Source organism: Oncorhynchus keta, chromosome 1, assembly GCF_023373465.1.
Source record: "Oncorhynchus keta strain PuntledgeMale-10-30-2019 chromosome 1, Oket_V2, whole genome shotgun sequence".
Taxonomy (NCBI): Eukaryota; Metazoa; Chordata; class Actinopteri; order Salmoniformes; family Salmonidae; genus Oncorhynchus; species Oncorhynchus keta.
The window spans coordinates 27036585-27049826 of NC_068421.1; the positions used below are offsets into that span (position 1 = coordinate 27036585).

Below are 13242 nucleotides of genomic sequence, written 5' to 3' on the forward strand. Positions count from 1 at the left end.
ATCTCTACTGTACAATACAGAGGGTTTTGATCTTTACTCTACTGTATCTCTGTTTCTCTTAAGTGTGTAGTGTCATCACCTTTTGCTGTTACAGCCATAGGAAAAGCACTCAATGCTACAATGGTTTGTCTCCAGGCTCAGAGTTCAATATTACTATGATATAACTACAGAGTGTTATAATGTATGGGTTCTCAATAATGCATGGATCACAATAGGATAGGAGCTTAACATTGATGTACTGCAAACAGAGGTCCTTTTGTTGCTTGCTACCCTGTGATGTCCTGCCCTATAGAGTCTGGATGGGAACGTCGTAGTGAGGAGTGATGCTCGTGTGTCCTCCCTCACACTGAAGTACGCCAAGTTCACCGACGCTGGCCAGTACCTCTGCTCTGCACGCAACGCCATCGGAGTGGATTCTCAACCCGCCTACCTGGAAGTCCGCTGTAAGAGCTCTTCATGTCACAGGGCTGCATCTCAAATGGCATCCTATTCCCTATAGTGCACTACTTTTGACCAGAGCCCTACACCCTATAGTGCACTACTTTTGACCAGAGCCCTACACCCTATAGTGCACTACTTTTGACCAGAGCCCTACACCCTATAGTTCACTACTTTTGCCAGGGCCCATAGGTTCCCAAAAGTAGTGCACTATATAGGGAATAAGGACACAACCACTGTCTCTAGTGCTTAAAGTCTTAGTCAGGCCTGGCTGGCATACTGCCTGCAGCTTCTAATGTTTGTGCCAAAGCCCACTCTTTTAAATATTTAAGAGAAAAGACAGAAATCTCTTATTCACGTTGCTGGCTCATTCCTCCATAGATGCTCCTAAGATCCAGGGCTCAGTGACAGTGTATACCTGGGAGGGGAATGCAGCTAACATCAGCTGTGAGGTCCTGGCCCACCCCAGTGACGTGTCCATGCTCTGGCTGAGGGACGGGTTTCAGCTTCCCAACGCTAACATCACCAAAGCCAAGGTTTTCCAGAGCCCCACAGCCAGCTACCTGGAGGTAGAGACCCGCAGATATACACACACATGCATGAGCACACAGACACACGAATACACACACTAAATTAAGAACACTCCACATGTCATAAAGATTTAATGTGTGACAGCTAGTATTTGCAGGGTTCTCCCCCAGTTCCACTGTGGGGAGACTGAGTGTGTTTTCATTATTCAGTAGAGGGAAGCACAGAGACAGAGGACTAAAATAGGCATCTCTAATGGACAAACAACAGTGGAACAAACTGACTCAAGCATCTAGTCACCTTATGTTTGTAATGCTTTGCTGCCCTGAGTTTCTTTCATGCATCAATTCTCTCCTCTGTTCCAGGTCACTCCAGAGTCTGAGAATGACTTCGGGAGCTACAACTGTACTGCTGCCAATGAGATGGGCACAGAATCCAAGGAGTTTCTCCTCATTCAGGCTGGTCAGTCATAATCACAATCTGTAGCTAATTATCCAAAATCATCATGCTTCTATATTGTGAATCTCATATTTAATGTTGGCATCAAATGAAATATACTGTAGTTCTTAAATGAGTACCTTTATGTGTGATTCCTCTCCTCTCTAGATGTCCCGTCAGCCCCGTCCCTCGGGGGGGTGGAGCCGTTCTCCAGCTCAGCCAGGATGGAGTTCCAGGAGCCTGATGCCACAGGGGGTGTACCCGTCCTCCGGTACCGGGCTGAATGGAAGACTGTGGGCAGGGGCAGCTGGGTGCAGATGGTCTATGATGTCCAAGGAGGTGAGTACAGGGGCAGGGCGGGGGGCGACAAGGATAAAGAGAGTATGTGAGGGGATAACAAAATGAAATGTGTTTATTTTTCTCAATCATTGGCCTTTTTTAATGAAACATCCATCCAATATAATAATTCAGCTGGTTTTATTTACCCTCAAATGAGAATAAAATAAAATGTTGTCTGTAATAATTGCATCCTTGTTACTTGTCAAATCAAATCAAACTTTATTTGTCACATTCGCCGAATACAACAAAATACAACACCTTACTGTGAAATGATTACTTACAAGCCCTTAACCAACAGTGCAGTTCAAGAAAAGCGAAGAAAATATTTACCAAATAAACTAAAGTAAAAAAAATAGTAAAAAGTAACACAATAAAACAACAATAACGAGGCTAAATACAGGGGTGTACTGATACCGAGTCAATGTGCGGGGGTACAGGTTAGTCGAGGTAATTTGTATATGTTGGTAGGGGTGAAGTGACTATGAATAGATAATAAACAGCGAGTAGCAGCAGTGTACAAAACAAATGGAGGGGATCAATGTAAATAGTCCGGTAGACATTTGAATAATTGTTCAGTAGTCTTATGGCTTGGAGGTAGAGGCTGTTAAGGAGCCTTTTGGTTCTAGACTTGGCACTCCAGGAACCGTTTGCCGTGCAGTAGCAGAGAAAACAGTCTATGACTTGGGTGACTGGCGTCTCTGACAATTTCTGTCTGAATGCAGAGTCTGTTGTGGATGTGTCAGTATTTGTACTTCTCAATTGTATCCTCAGGAGCTCTGAGTGAAATAACCATCACAGGCCTGAAGCCTGAGACCAACTATGAGGTGAAGATGTCAGCCATCAATGGCAAGGGAGAGGGTGAAACTAGCCCCGTTGTGGTCTTCAAGACAGAGCCTGTCCGTAAGTCACACACACACACACACACACTTCACACCTCTTTTCTCACTTCCACAACACCCCTTTTACCTCACCTTGCCACCACCCATTGCACCTCCCATTAGAATGAATCAATACATACATCCATGTTTGTACAGCCTGTTTGCCAGCTCCACCATAGACATATTGGTCAGCACTGGCTTAGAACCTTTAGATCAGACATATTTGCCCTATGCTGTGCTTGAAAATCTACGACAAGGCTTGTGCTGCACAATTGGCTTGAATTCTCACTGCTAGGATGATGACAACCCTTGTTTTCACTCTCTCCCTCACTCTCTCCTGCTCTCTCGCTCTTTACCATTGAGTGCCCCCTGCTGGTTGCAAATTTGATTTGATTTGATTTGTCGTGTGACTGGAAGTGGAATGTCTGCCCCTTACTAACTCAGGAATGTTATGCATGTGTGGAGTTGAACTGATAGTTTGGTATCCGAGGACATTCTGATTATCATTTGCTGTTTGATGCTGCTATCACAAAGCCTGGCTCGTTTCATTTCTTTCGTTTTTCTCTTGTGTCATACTCTTGTTGTGTAGTTTTTTGTTCATTCATTTTTCTCGTCTGTTTTTCTGTTGGACCGCTCAGGTTATTCTTACGCAAGTAAGTGCCTCATCATTATACACACTCACTCTGAATATTAGTTTGAACTTTGAACTTGTTTACAAAACAGTCTTGCTCCAGTGTTCTATGTATACAGTCATTAGATTTACTGTGGCTTATGGTCGCTCTGCCTTCCGCATCTTTTCCGTTGAGATTTGGCAGTCATGAAATATTTCTTTATGTTTATTTTCCTTTCTGTTCTCTTATCAATCTATCCTAAATAGTTGAATACCTTTCATCGGCAGGAATATTATATTGCAGATAACAGATTTGTACAGAATTACTAGCTATGTGTAAAGTCTTTGTTTTTGCCTGATATCTCTTATTTTATATGATTTCTTAGATGGCATTTTTCATTTTTTCACTGAGGACTCAGGTTTGTTATGTGTTTATTGGGGAGTAGATAGTTATTAGGAGTAGTTAGCATGTGACTTAAACACTGTTATACCAAGACAAATAGCCTAGAACACCCCCTATTACCTGCTGCTCTTCTTACTGAACAGTACCTACAGTAAGAAGCTATGGTCATTTACTGATGTCATTTACTGTTATGTCATGTGTTGGTTGTACATGTACAACTGATACAACAGTGTCCATCAGTATTGGCAATACTAAGTAGTATTAGGAATACGTCTGTATTTCTGTCCTTTTTCAATGCTGCTGTTTTCTGTCAGTATTTCCAGTATGTCTTCGGCGTTTCCTCTGTTGTCAATCATTTTGTCTTTCAGGAGAAGGATGGTTTGGGATGTAGCCTTTTCCATTTAGTACCATATTTTGAAATGTATTTTATTTATATAAATCTAGAACATAAGCTGCAGTAGCAGGTCATAGTTTCTCTCAGAGGAAAGCCTGTCATTTGTCCCTGCTTGTCTATTCAGTGTTGTCAAAAGTTCACTGTTGTTTTGTGTTACTCTTCAGTTTCTGTTTTGTTAAATTTTGTCTTCAAGTCTTTATAACTGTGTTTTTCCTGTCCATGTTTACATTGTCTATTTTTATATCTTTCATGTTTCCACTTTCCTTTCAACCAATCACACGCGTGCGTTTCATGTGACTGTCATCATGTGGCTTGCATGGTGCTGATGATGTCGTCAACTCCGCAGAAGGTAACTTTTCAGTCCCAATTTTCACAAGAAGAATCTTAATTTTACTGGAGAGTCATTCATAACATAAATACTAAATGTACAAATTCAAACATTTCCCATTTATTTCCATGTATTTTCCGTCTTGTTAACCCATCATATGTAGCCAGTCACCTTCTCTGGACTGACCGGAGCTCCCTGGAACTCTTACAGTCCTTTAGCAAGGAAGTGTTCCTTCCCTGGCTGATCTAATATAACTTGGGATTTATTCTAACAATTTCACTGATTTATCGCATTGTAATAACTTTTTTGTGCTAACTGTCATTTGTCTCAAGTAGTTTACTGTGCCCAAACACCCCCCTCTAGTGGCTGGGTCCGATCCAATCATGTGTAATTGCTGTTTAAATACTACTTTCATTTTAGCACTCCACAGTAGTCTAACAGCTTGTTCATGAGGGCTTTTAGTTGGAGAGGCAGACAAGTGCCTCTAGCACAACAGTATGGAGGAATGGTGCCATCTGGAGAACACTAGCATACAGAATATTAACTGCTTTCTCCACATCTTTGAAACAGGTTTAGGAGAAGCCGGTGAAAGGTTTCACAGCAGCTGCTGACCAGCCGTAACACATTCTACATCTTCTGAATGACTGCTTCAGCTCACTAACTAACCTTGATATCTCCGATGTGTTTGTTTAGGTGAACCTGAACCGCCTAAGCTGGAGGGAACACTCCAAACAAAAGGCAACTCCCTCAAAGTCAACTGGCTCAAGCAGGACGATGGAGGCTCACCCATCACACACTACCTAGTCCGCTATAAACCAGTGAGTATTCACACTACCTAGTCCGCTATAAACCAGTGAGTATTCACACTACCTAGTCCGCTATAAACCAGTGAGTATTCACACTACCTAGTCCTCTATAAACCAGTGAGTATTCACACTACCTAGTCCGCTATAAACCAGTGAGTACTGCTACTCCCTAGTCCGCTATAAACCAGCGAGTACTGCTACTCCCTAGTCCTCTATAAACCAGTGAGTATACACACTACCTAGTCCGCTATAAACCAGTGAGTATTCACACTACCTAGTCTGCTATAAACCAGTGAGTACTGCTACTCCCTAGTCCTCTATAAACCAGTGAGTATACACACTACCTAGTCCGCTATAAACCAGCGAGTACTGCTACTCCCTAGTCCTCTATAAACCAGTGAGTATACACACTACCTAGTCCGCTATAAACCAGTGAGTATTCACACTACCTAGTCTGCTATAAACCAGTGAGTACTGCTACTACCGAGTCCGCTATAAACCAGTGAGTATTCACACTACCAAGTCCGCTATAAACCAGTGAGTACTGCTACTACCTAGTCCGCTACAAACCAGTGAGTATTCACACTACCTAGTCCGCTATAAACCAGTGAGTACTGCTACTACCTAGTCCGCTATAAACCAGTGAGTACTGCTACTACCTAGTCCGCTATAAACCAGTGAGTACTGCTACTACCTAGTCCGCTATAAACCAGTGAGTACTGCTACTACCTAGTCCGCTACAAACCAGTGAGTATTCACACTACCTAGTCCGCTATAAACCAGTGAGTACTGCTACTACCTAGTCCACTATAAACCAGTGAGTACTCACAATACCTAGTTCGCTATAAACCAGTGGATCATTAAGTTGACCTTGGCCTATTTTGTGTGTCCTTTAGAAGCATCAGGCCGACTGGAAGCCAGAGATCCGGCTGCCCAGTGGCAGTGAGTATGTGGTTCTGAGCGGACTGGAGTGGAACACGGAGTACGATGTGTTTGTGGTGGCAGAGAACCAGCAGGGGAAGTCCCAACCTGGAACCCTGACCATCAGAACCTCTCCAGAACCCGCTGCCATCCCAGGTACCCCACCATGCACCAGGCATCAGGCACTCACACTGGCACTGCCACGCACAGCTGAGACAGCAAACTCAAACATGTCCCAAACAGGAGCCTTTTTGTTTCTCACAACCACATAAATCTGACAGTACACTTAATAGGAATTTGACGTCTAGATGTTTTCAATAGGCAAAATTAAGAAAATAGAAGAACAAGCCAGCTGTTGGTCAGAGCTGTTCGTGGGTGTTCACTCTGCAGCATATTCACTCCTTCTAACTAGAACTCTCCACTGTCTGTCTGAGAAGGTATTGGAAGAGGTTGTTGTCTGTCTTGAGAGGGTATGTGAAGAGGGTATTGTCTGTCTGAGAGGGTATGTGAAGAGGGTGTTGTCTGTCTGAGAGGGTATGTGAAGGGGTATTGTCTGTCTGAGAGGGTATGTGAAGAGGGTGTTGTCTGTCTGAGAGGGTATGTGAAGAGGGTATTGTCTGTCTGAGAGGGTATGTGAAGAGGGTATTGTCTGTCTGAGAGGGTATGTGAAGAGGGTGTTGTCTGTCTGAGAGGGTATGTGAAGAGGGTATTGTCTGTCTGAGAGGGTATGTGAAGAGGGTGTTGTCTGTCTGAGAGGGTATGTGAAGGGGGTATTGTCTGTCTGAGAGGGTATGTGAAGAGGGTATTGTCTGTCTGAGAGGGTATGTGAAGAGGGTGTTGTCTGTCTGAGAGGGTATGTGAAGGGGTATTGTCTGTCTGAGAGGGTATGTGAAGAGGGTGTTGTCTGTCTGAGAGGGTATGTGAAGAGGGTATTGTCTGTCTGAGAGGGTATGTGAAGAGGGTATTGTCTGTCTTGAGAGGGTATGTGAAGAGGGTGTTGTCTGTCTGAGAGGGTATGTGAAGGGGTATTGTCTGTCTGAGAGGGTATGTGAAGAGGGTGTTGTCTGTCTGAGAGGGTATGTGAAGAGGGTATTGTCTGTCTGAGAGGGTATGTGAAGAGGGTATTGTCTGTCTGAGAGGGTATGTGAAGAGGGTGTTGTCTGTCTGAGAGGGTATGTGAAGAGGGTATTGTCTGTCTGAGAGGGTATGTGAAGAGGGTGTTGTCTGTCTGAGAGGGTATGTGAAGGGGGTATTGTCTGTCTGAGAGGGTATGTGAAGAGGGTATTGTCTGTCTGAGAGGGTATGTGAAGAGGGTGTTGTCTGTCTGAGAGGGTATGTGAAGGGGTATTGTCTGTCTGAGAGGGTATGTGAAGAGGGTGTTGTCTATCTGAGAGGGTATGTGAAGAGGGTATTGTCTGTCTGAGAGGGTATGTGAAGAGGGTATTGTCTGTCTGAGAGGGTATGTGAAGGGGGTATTGTCTGTCTGAGAGGGTATGTGAAGAGGGTGTTGTCTGTCTGAGAGGGTATGTGAAGAGGGTGTTGTCTGTCTGAGAGGGTATGTGAAGGGGTATTGTCTGTCTGAGAGGGTATGTGAAGAGGGTATTGTCTGTCTGAGAGGGTATGTGAAGAGGGTATTGTCTGTCTGAGAGGGTATGTGAAGAGGGTGTTGTCTGTCTGAGAGGGTATGTGAAGGGGGTATTGTCTGTCTGAGAGGGTATGTGAAGAGGGTATTGTCTGCGAGGACCACCCAAACGAACACTTATTTTTGAACATGCCCAGAGTTTGTTTTTTACAGTAAGTTTTTTGTGATGATGACAGACATCGCACAATTGTTTTCCAATTTTGAATCTGTTAGAATTAAACTTCTACACCGAAGCTGTGAGTGACACTATGAGTTTGCTATCTCAGTGTTACAACAGGCTGACTCCGCTGTGGACAAAGGCTATCCTGCTACAGTGATGGGTACAGTATGTAGATGGATGGTCTATCCTACTACAGTGATGGGTACAGTATGTAGATGGATGGTCTATCCTACTACAGTGATGGGTACAGTATGTAGATGGATGGTCTCTCCTACTACAGTGATGGGTACAGTATGTAGATGGATGGTCTATCCTACTACAGTGATGGGTACAGTATGTAGATGGATGGTCTATCCTACTACAGTGATGGGTACAGTATGTAGATGGATGGTCTATCCTACTACAGTGAAGGGTACAGTATGTAGATGGATGGTCTCTCCTACTACAGTGATGGGTACAGTATGTAGATGGACAGTCTATCCTACTACAGTGATGGGTACAGTTTGTAGATGGATGGTCTCTCCTACTACAGTGATGGGTACAGTATGTAGATGGGTGGTCTATCCTACAACAGTGATGGGTACAGTATGTAGATGGATGGTCTATCCTACTACAGTGATGGGTACAGTATATAGATGGACAGTCTATCCTGCTACAGTGATGGGTAAAGTATGTAGATGGATGGTCTCTCCTACTACAGTGATGGGTACAGTATGTAGATGGTTGGTCTATCCTACTACAGCCATGGGTACAGTATGTAGATGGATGGTCTATCCTACTACAGTGATGGGTACAGTATGTAGATGGATGGTCTATCCTACTACAGTGATGGGTACAGTATGTAGATGGATGGTCTATCCTACTACAGTGATGGGTACAGTATGTAGATGGATGGTCTATCCTACTACAGTGATGGGTACAGTATGTAGATGGATGGTCTATCCTACTACAGTGAAGGGTACAGTATGTAGATGGATGGTCTATCCTACTACAGTGATGGGTACAGTATGTAGATGGATGGTCTATCCTACTACAGTGATGGGTACAGTATGTAGATGGATGGTCTATCCTACTACAGTGATGGGTACAGTATGTAGATGGATGGTCTATCCTACTACAGTGATGGGTACAGTATGTAGATGGATGGTCTATCCTACTACAGTGATGGGTACAGTATGTAGATGGATGGTCTATCCTACTACAGTGAAGGGTACAGTATGTAGATGGATGGTCTATCCTACTACAGTGATGGGTACAGTATGTAGATGGATGGTCTATCCTACTACAGTGAAGGGTACAGTATGTAGATGGATGGTCTATCCTACTACAGTGATGGGTACAGTATGTAGATGGATGGTCTATCCTACTACAGTGATGGGTACAGTATGTAGATGGATGGTCTATCCTACTACAGTGATGGGTACAGTATGTAGATGGATGGTCTATCCTACTACAGTGATGGGTACAGTATGTAGATGGATGGTCTATCCTACTACAGTGATGGGTACAGTATGTAGATGGATGGTCTATCCTACTACAGTGATGGGTACAGTATGTAGATGGATGGTCTATCCTACTACAGTGATGGGTACAGTATGTAGATGGATGGTCTATCCTACTACAGTGAAGGGTACAGTATGTAGATGGATGGTCTATCCTACTACAGTGATGGGTACAGTATGTAGATGGATGGTCTATCCTACTACAGTGATGGGTACAGTATGTAGATGGATGGTCTATCCTACTACAGTGATGGGTACAGTATATAGATGGACAGTCTATCCTGCTACAGTGATGGGTACAGTATGTAGATGGATGGTCTATCCTACTACAGTGATGGGTACAGTATGTAGATGGATGGTCTATCCTACTACAGTGATGGGTACAGTATGTAGATGGATGGTCTATCCTACTACAGTGATGGGTACAGTATGTAGATGGATGGTCTATCCTACTACAGTGATGGGTACAGTATATAGATGGACAGTCTATCCTGCTACAGTGATGGGTACAGTATGTAGATGGATGGTCTATCCTACTACAGTGATGGGTACAGTATGTAGATGGATGGTCTATCCTACTACAGTGATGGGTACAGTATGTAGATGGATGGTCTATCCTACTACAGTGATGGGTACAGTATATAGATGGACAGTCTATCCTGCTACAGTGATGGGTACAGTATGTAGATGGATGGTCTATCCTACTACAGTGATGGGTACAGTATGTAGATGGATGGTCTTTGTCCGTGTGTGTGGATGCAGTCTGTTTCTATATAGTTTGGCCTTAACTGGTACAGCAGCGTTCCTGTACCATAGCAGGTCTTAGCTAGCTGAAACTGACTGCTTTTACTGACACCCACAGACACCTGTGTTGCAACACTACACAGCTAGGCTGCAACAAACCTCTACCAGGCCTCAGGCGATGCAGAGTGCTTTACTGAAACATAGCAGGACTTATCCCTCCTCCTCACTTCTCCTGTTTGTTCTTTCCCTTCTAACCCACCTCCCAGATAAACACGCGTCCCATTCACAACCGTTCAACCCCCAGTTCTTACTCATGGTTTGTGGCGTAGTCCTCTCTCACATGCTGTGCTTTTGCTTTAACTTGCTTTTCAAAGCTAGAATCCTCAATTGCTACATAAATGTTTTGACTTATAAATTAATGATATATACCAATTGATTCTTGAAAAATATAACTTATAAATGCCTCATGAGCTTAGTTTAACAGTCGTACCCCATCAGAAACCAAAATAGAAGCTTTTTTTACTCTGTTTGTAAACAACGTAAACAAACACTGTATACCCTTAAAACATGGTTAAACTATCATTTTGATGAAATGGATGGTCAATAAAAATGGATGCATCCATAGGGCTGTCTATGAATATGAGAGTGGTTCAATTTCTCTAGGCCCAGCCCTCCATAGGCCCATCCCTCTCTAGGCCCCCTTTTTACCAAAACAGAAGGGGTGACGGCATTGTTATTATTTGCGGATTCTAGATTTAACTCCTTGTCAGTTTAAAACTACTTTTTAAACTTTTCTTTTGTTCTCTATTCAGTTTTGTTTACAAACTTGACATATTTTCTCTTCTCTCTCCTCTCCTCCCTCTCTTCCCATTTTCCCACCCTTCTGTCCATTTCCACTCTGTTTCCCTCTCTTCATGTCTCTGCCCCTTCCCACCTCTCTATCTCTCGCCCTATGTCTCTAAACCCCTTCCCCCTCTCTATCTCTATCCCTATGTCTCTGCCCCTTCCCCCCTCTCTATCTCTCTCCCTATGTCTCTGCCCCTTCCCCCCTCTCTATCTCTCTCCCTATGTCTCTGCCCCTTCCCCCCTCTCTATCTCTCTCCCTATGTCTCTGCCCCTTCCCCCCCTCTCTCTATCTCTCTCCCTATGTCTCTGCCCCTTCCCCCCTCTCTCTATCTCTCTCCCTATGTATCTGCCCCCCCCCTCTCTATCTCTCTCCCTGTCTCTGCCCCTTCCCCCTCTCTCTATCTCTCTCCCTGTCTCTGCCCCTTCCCCCTCTCTATCTCTCTCCCTATGTCTCTGCCCCCCCCTCTCTATCTCTCTCCCTATGTCTCTGCCCCCCTCTCTATCTCTCTCCCTATGTCTCTGCCCCTTCCCCCTCTCTCTATCTCTCTCCCTATGTCTCTGCCCCCCTCTCTATCTCTCCCCTATGTCTCTGCCCCTCCCTCTCTATCTCTCTGCCTATGTCTCTGCCCCTTCCCCCTCTCTCCATCTCTCTCCCTATGTCTCTGCCCCCCCTCTATCTCTCTCCCTATGTCTCTGCCCCCCCTCTCTATCTCTCTCCCTATGTCTCTGCACTCTTGCCTGGTTTTGGACCCTGGTGGACGTCACTACATGAACACATTCCTCATTATGTATTACTCTTTTCTGAATCTGTGTGTCTCATCTTTCCGTTGGTTTTGACAACATTTTGGTTTGAGCAGCAACCCAAGGCTGTTCGTCTGTGACATACACTCTGATCTCCCTCGTCATGTCCATAGTAGCTGTGTTGCTGCTCTCATAGCTAGTTATATGAGGCTATGCTGGTCTCTCTCTCTCACACACATAGAGGAAAGAAAGCTGTCCTTTCTCTGCCATGGCTGGTTGTCTCTGTGGATGGATGCCGAGACAGACACATGTCTCTCAGTGGGTGGGGAGTAACTACAGAATAGAGCAGCCTGATTGACTGAACTGAACCAAAGGCACTGGTATCAGTTTAGCTTGGTTCCAGATCCGTTTGTGCAGTATAGCTAATTCCTATGGTCGTAGACAACAACCATAGTAAGGAGTTAGCTATACAGCACAAACATATATAGGACTAGGCTAGTATCAGACTAGGCTAGTATCCTACAGGTCAGTGCTGTACCACTCCGCTCAGCAACATAGCACAGCTAGTAGCAGCACTCTGAACTAAAGAAGTGAATGGAGCTCCAGTTGACATTAATGAACACTAGGGTTATTGTGAATAGTGTGGTAGAGTACTGAGTGAATGGTGGTGAGTACCAGACAGTTTACGTAAAGGATGTGTATTATTTTTCCACTTACTATATTGTATGTACTGTAAAGATTTGTAATAACATTCATTTTTACATGGACAATTAATTAACAAAGTACCAAATTATAATATGCTAATATTAATACTGTTGTATTATGACACACATCGACATACATATAAGCATTATGGATACAGTTGGGAACTGCAGCAGTCAATTGTGTGTTATTGATTCCTGAAGAACTACAAATGTCATTTAAAAACTAGCAATACATTCTTTTATACTATTAAGTTGTGATTATTTTGTTTCACAACTGCATTACAAATAGACCCTGAAGTCAATACTGAATTGTTAATACTCTTTTTGGTAAGTGAATCAGAAGTCCCGAGGAGCAGATATTCAGGGTGCTCTCTTTTGAATGGGAACTGGACAGATAATGCTAGAGATCATGTATTGTGTGTGGTACAGTAGTCACTAGCTAGCCACACATACATGGTTGTTTACAAAATATCTCTTGAAGCACATTATGCATTTTCTTCAGGTGTTTTTGGTTATGACTAATATCAAATAAAGTTGATTTAATACATATTAATGGGTTTGCATTTATTAGAGGGCAGGTGATTTAGATATATGCCTTTACTGTTCCAAAGACAAGGTACAAGTCACGTGTGATGTTTGTTTGAGCCTTGTCAGGGAGACATTGATCTCCCAATTTGAGCACATCAAGGTACCAGTATGAAGTTAACGTCTACAAAACATCTCTTCTCACTATGTCAATGTGCATGACAGGTGAGTTGTCTGTGTTTTATGAATCCATTATGTAGAAAACAGATGGTTCCATATTCTAACAGTATGTCCA

At 43.6% G+C, this 13242-nt stretch overlaps 1 protein-coding gene across 12 annotated transcripts in view; it reads left to right on the forward strand.

The window, feature by feature from the left end:
* The window catches only part of LOC118360651 (neural cell adhesion molecule 1), a 113574-nt gene that overhangs the window by 93874 nt on the left and 6458 nt on the right, over positions 1-13242 (forward strand). For 6 of the 12 annotated variants that reach the window (XM_052519997.1, XM_052519999.1, XM_035740217.2 and 3 more), the window contains 8 exons: positions 293-443; positions 820-1007; positions 1332-1428; positions 1573-1743; positions 2515-2643; positions 3260-3274; positions 5050-5174; positions 6059-6239. In XM_052519997.1, coding sequence (XP_052375957.1) covers positions 293-443; positions 820-1007; positions 1332-1428; positions 1573-1743; positions 2515-2643; positions 3260-3274; positions 5050-5174; positions 6059-6239 — 1057 coding nt within the window. Of the gene's footprint in view, positions 1-292; positions 444-819; positions 1008-1331; positions 1429-1572; positions 1744-2514; positions 2644-3259; positions 3275-5049; positions 5175-6058; positions 6240-11834; positions 12972-13242 lie in introns of those variants that run through there. The other 6 variants (XM_035740387.2, XM_035740890.2, XM_035741012.2 and 3 more) reach the window with 3 other exon arrangements.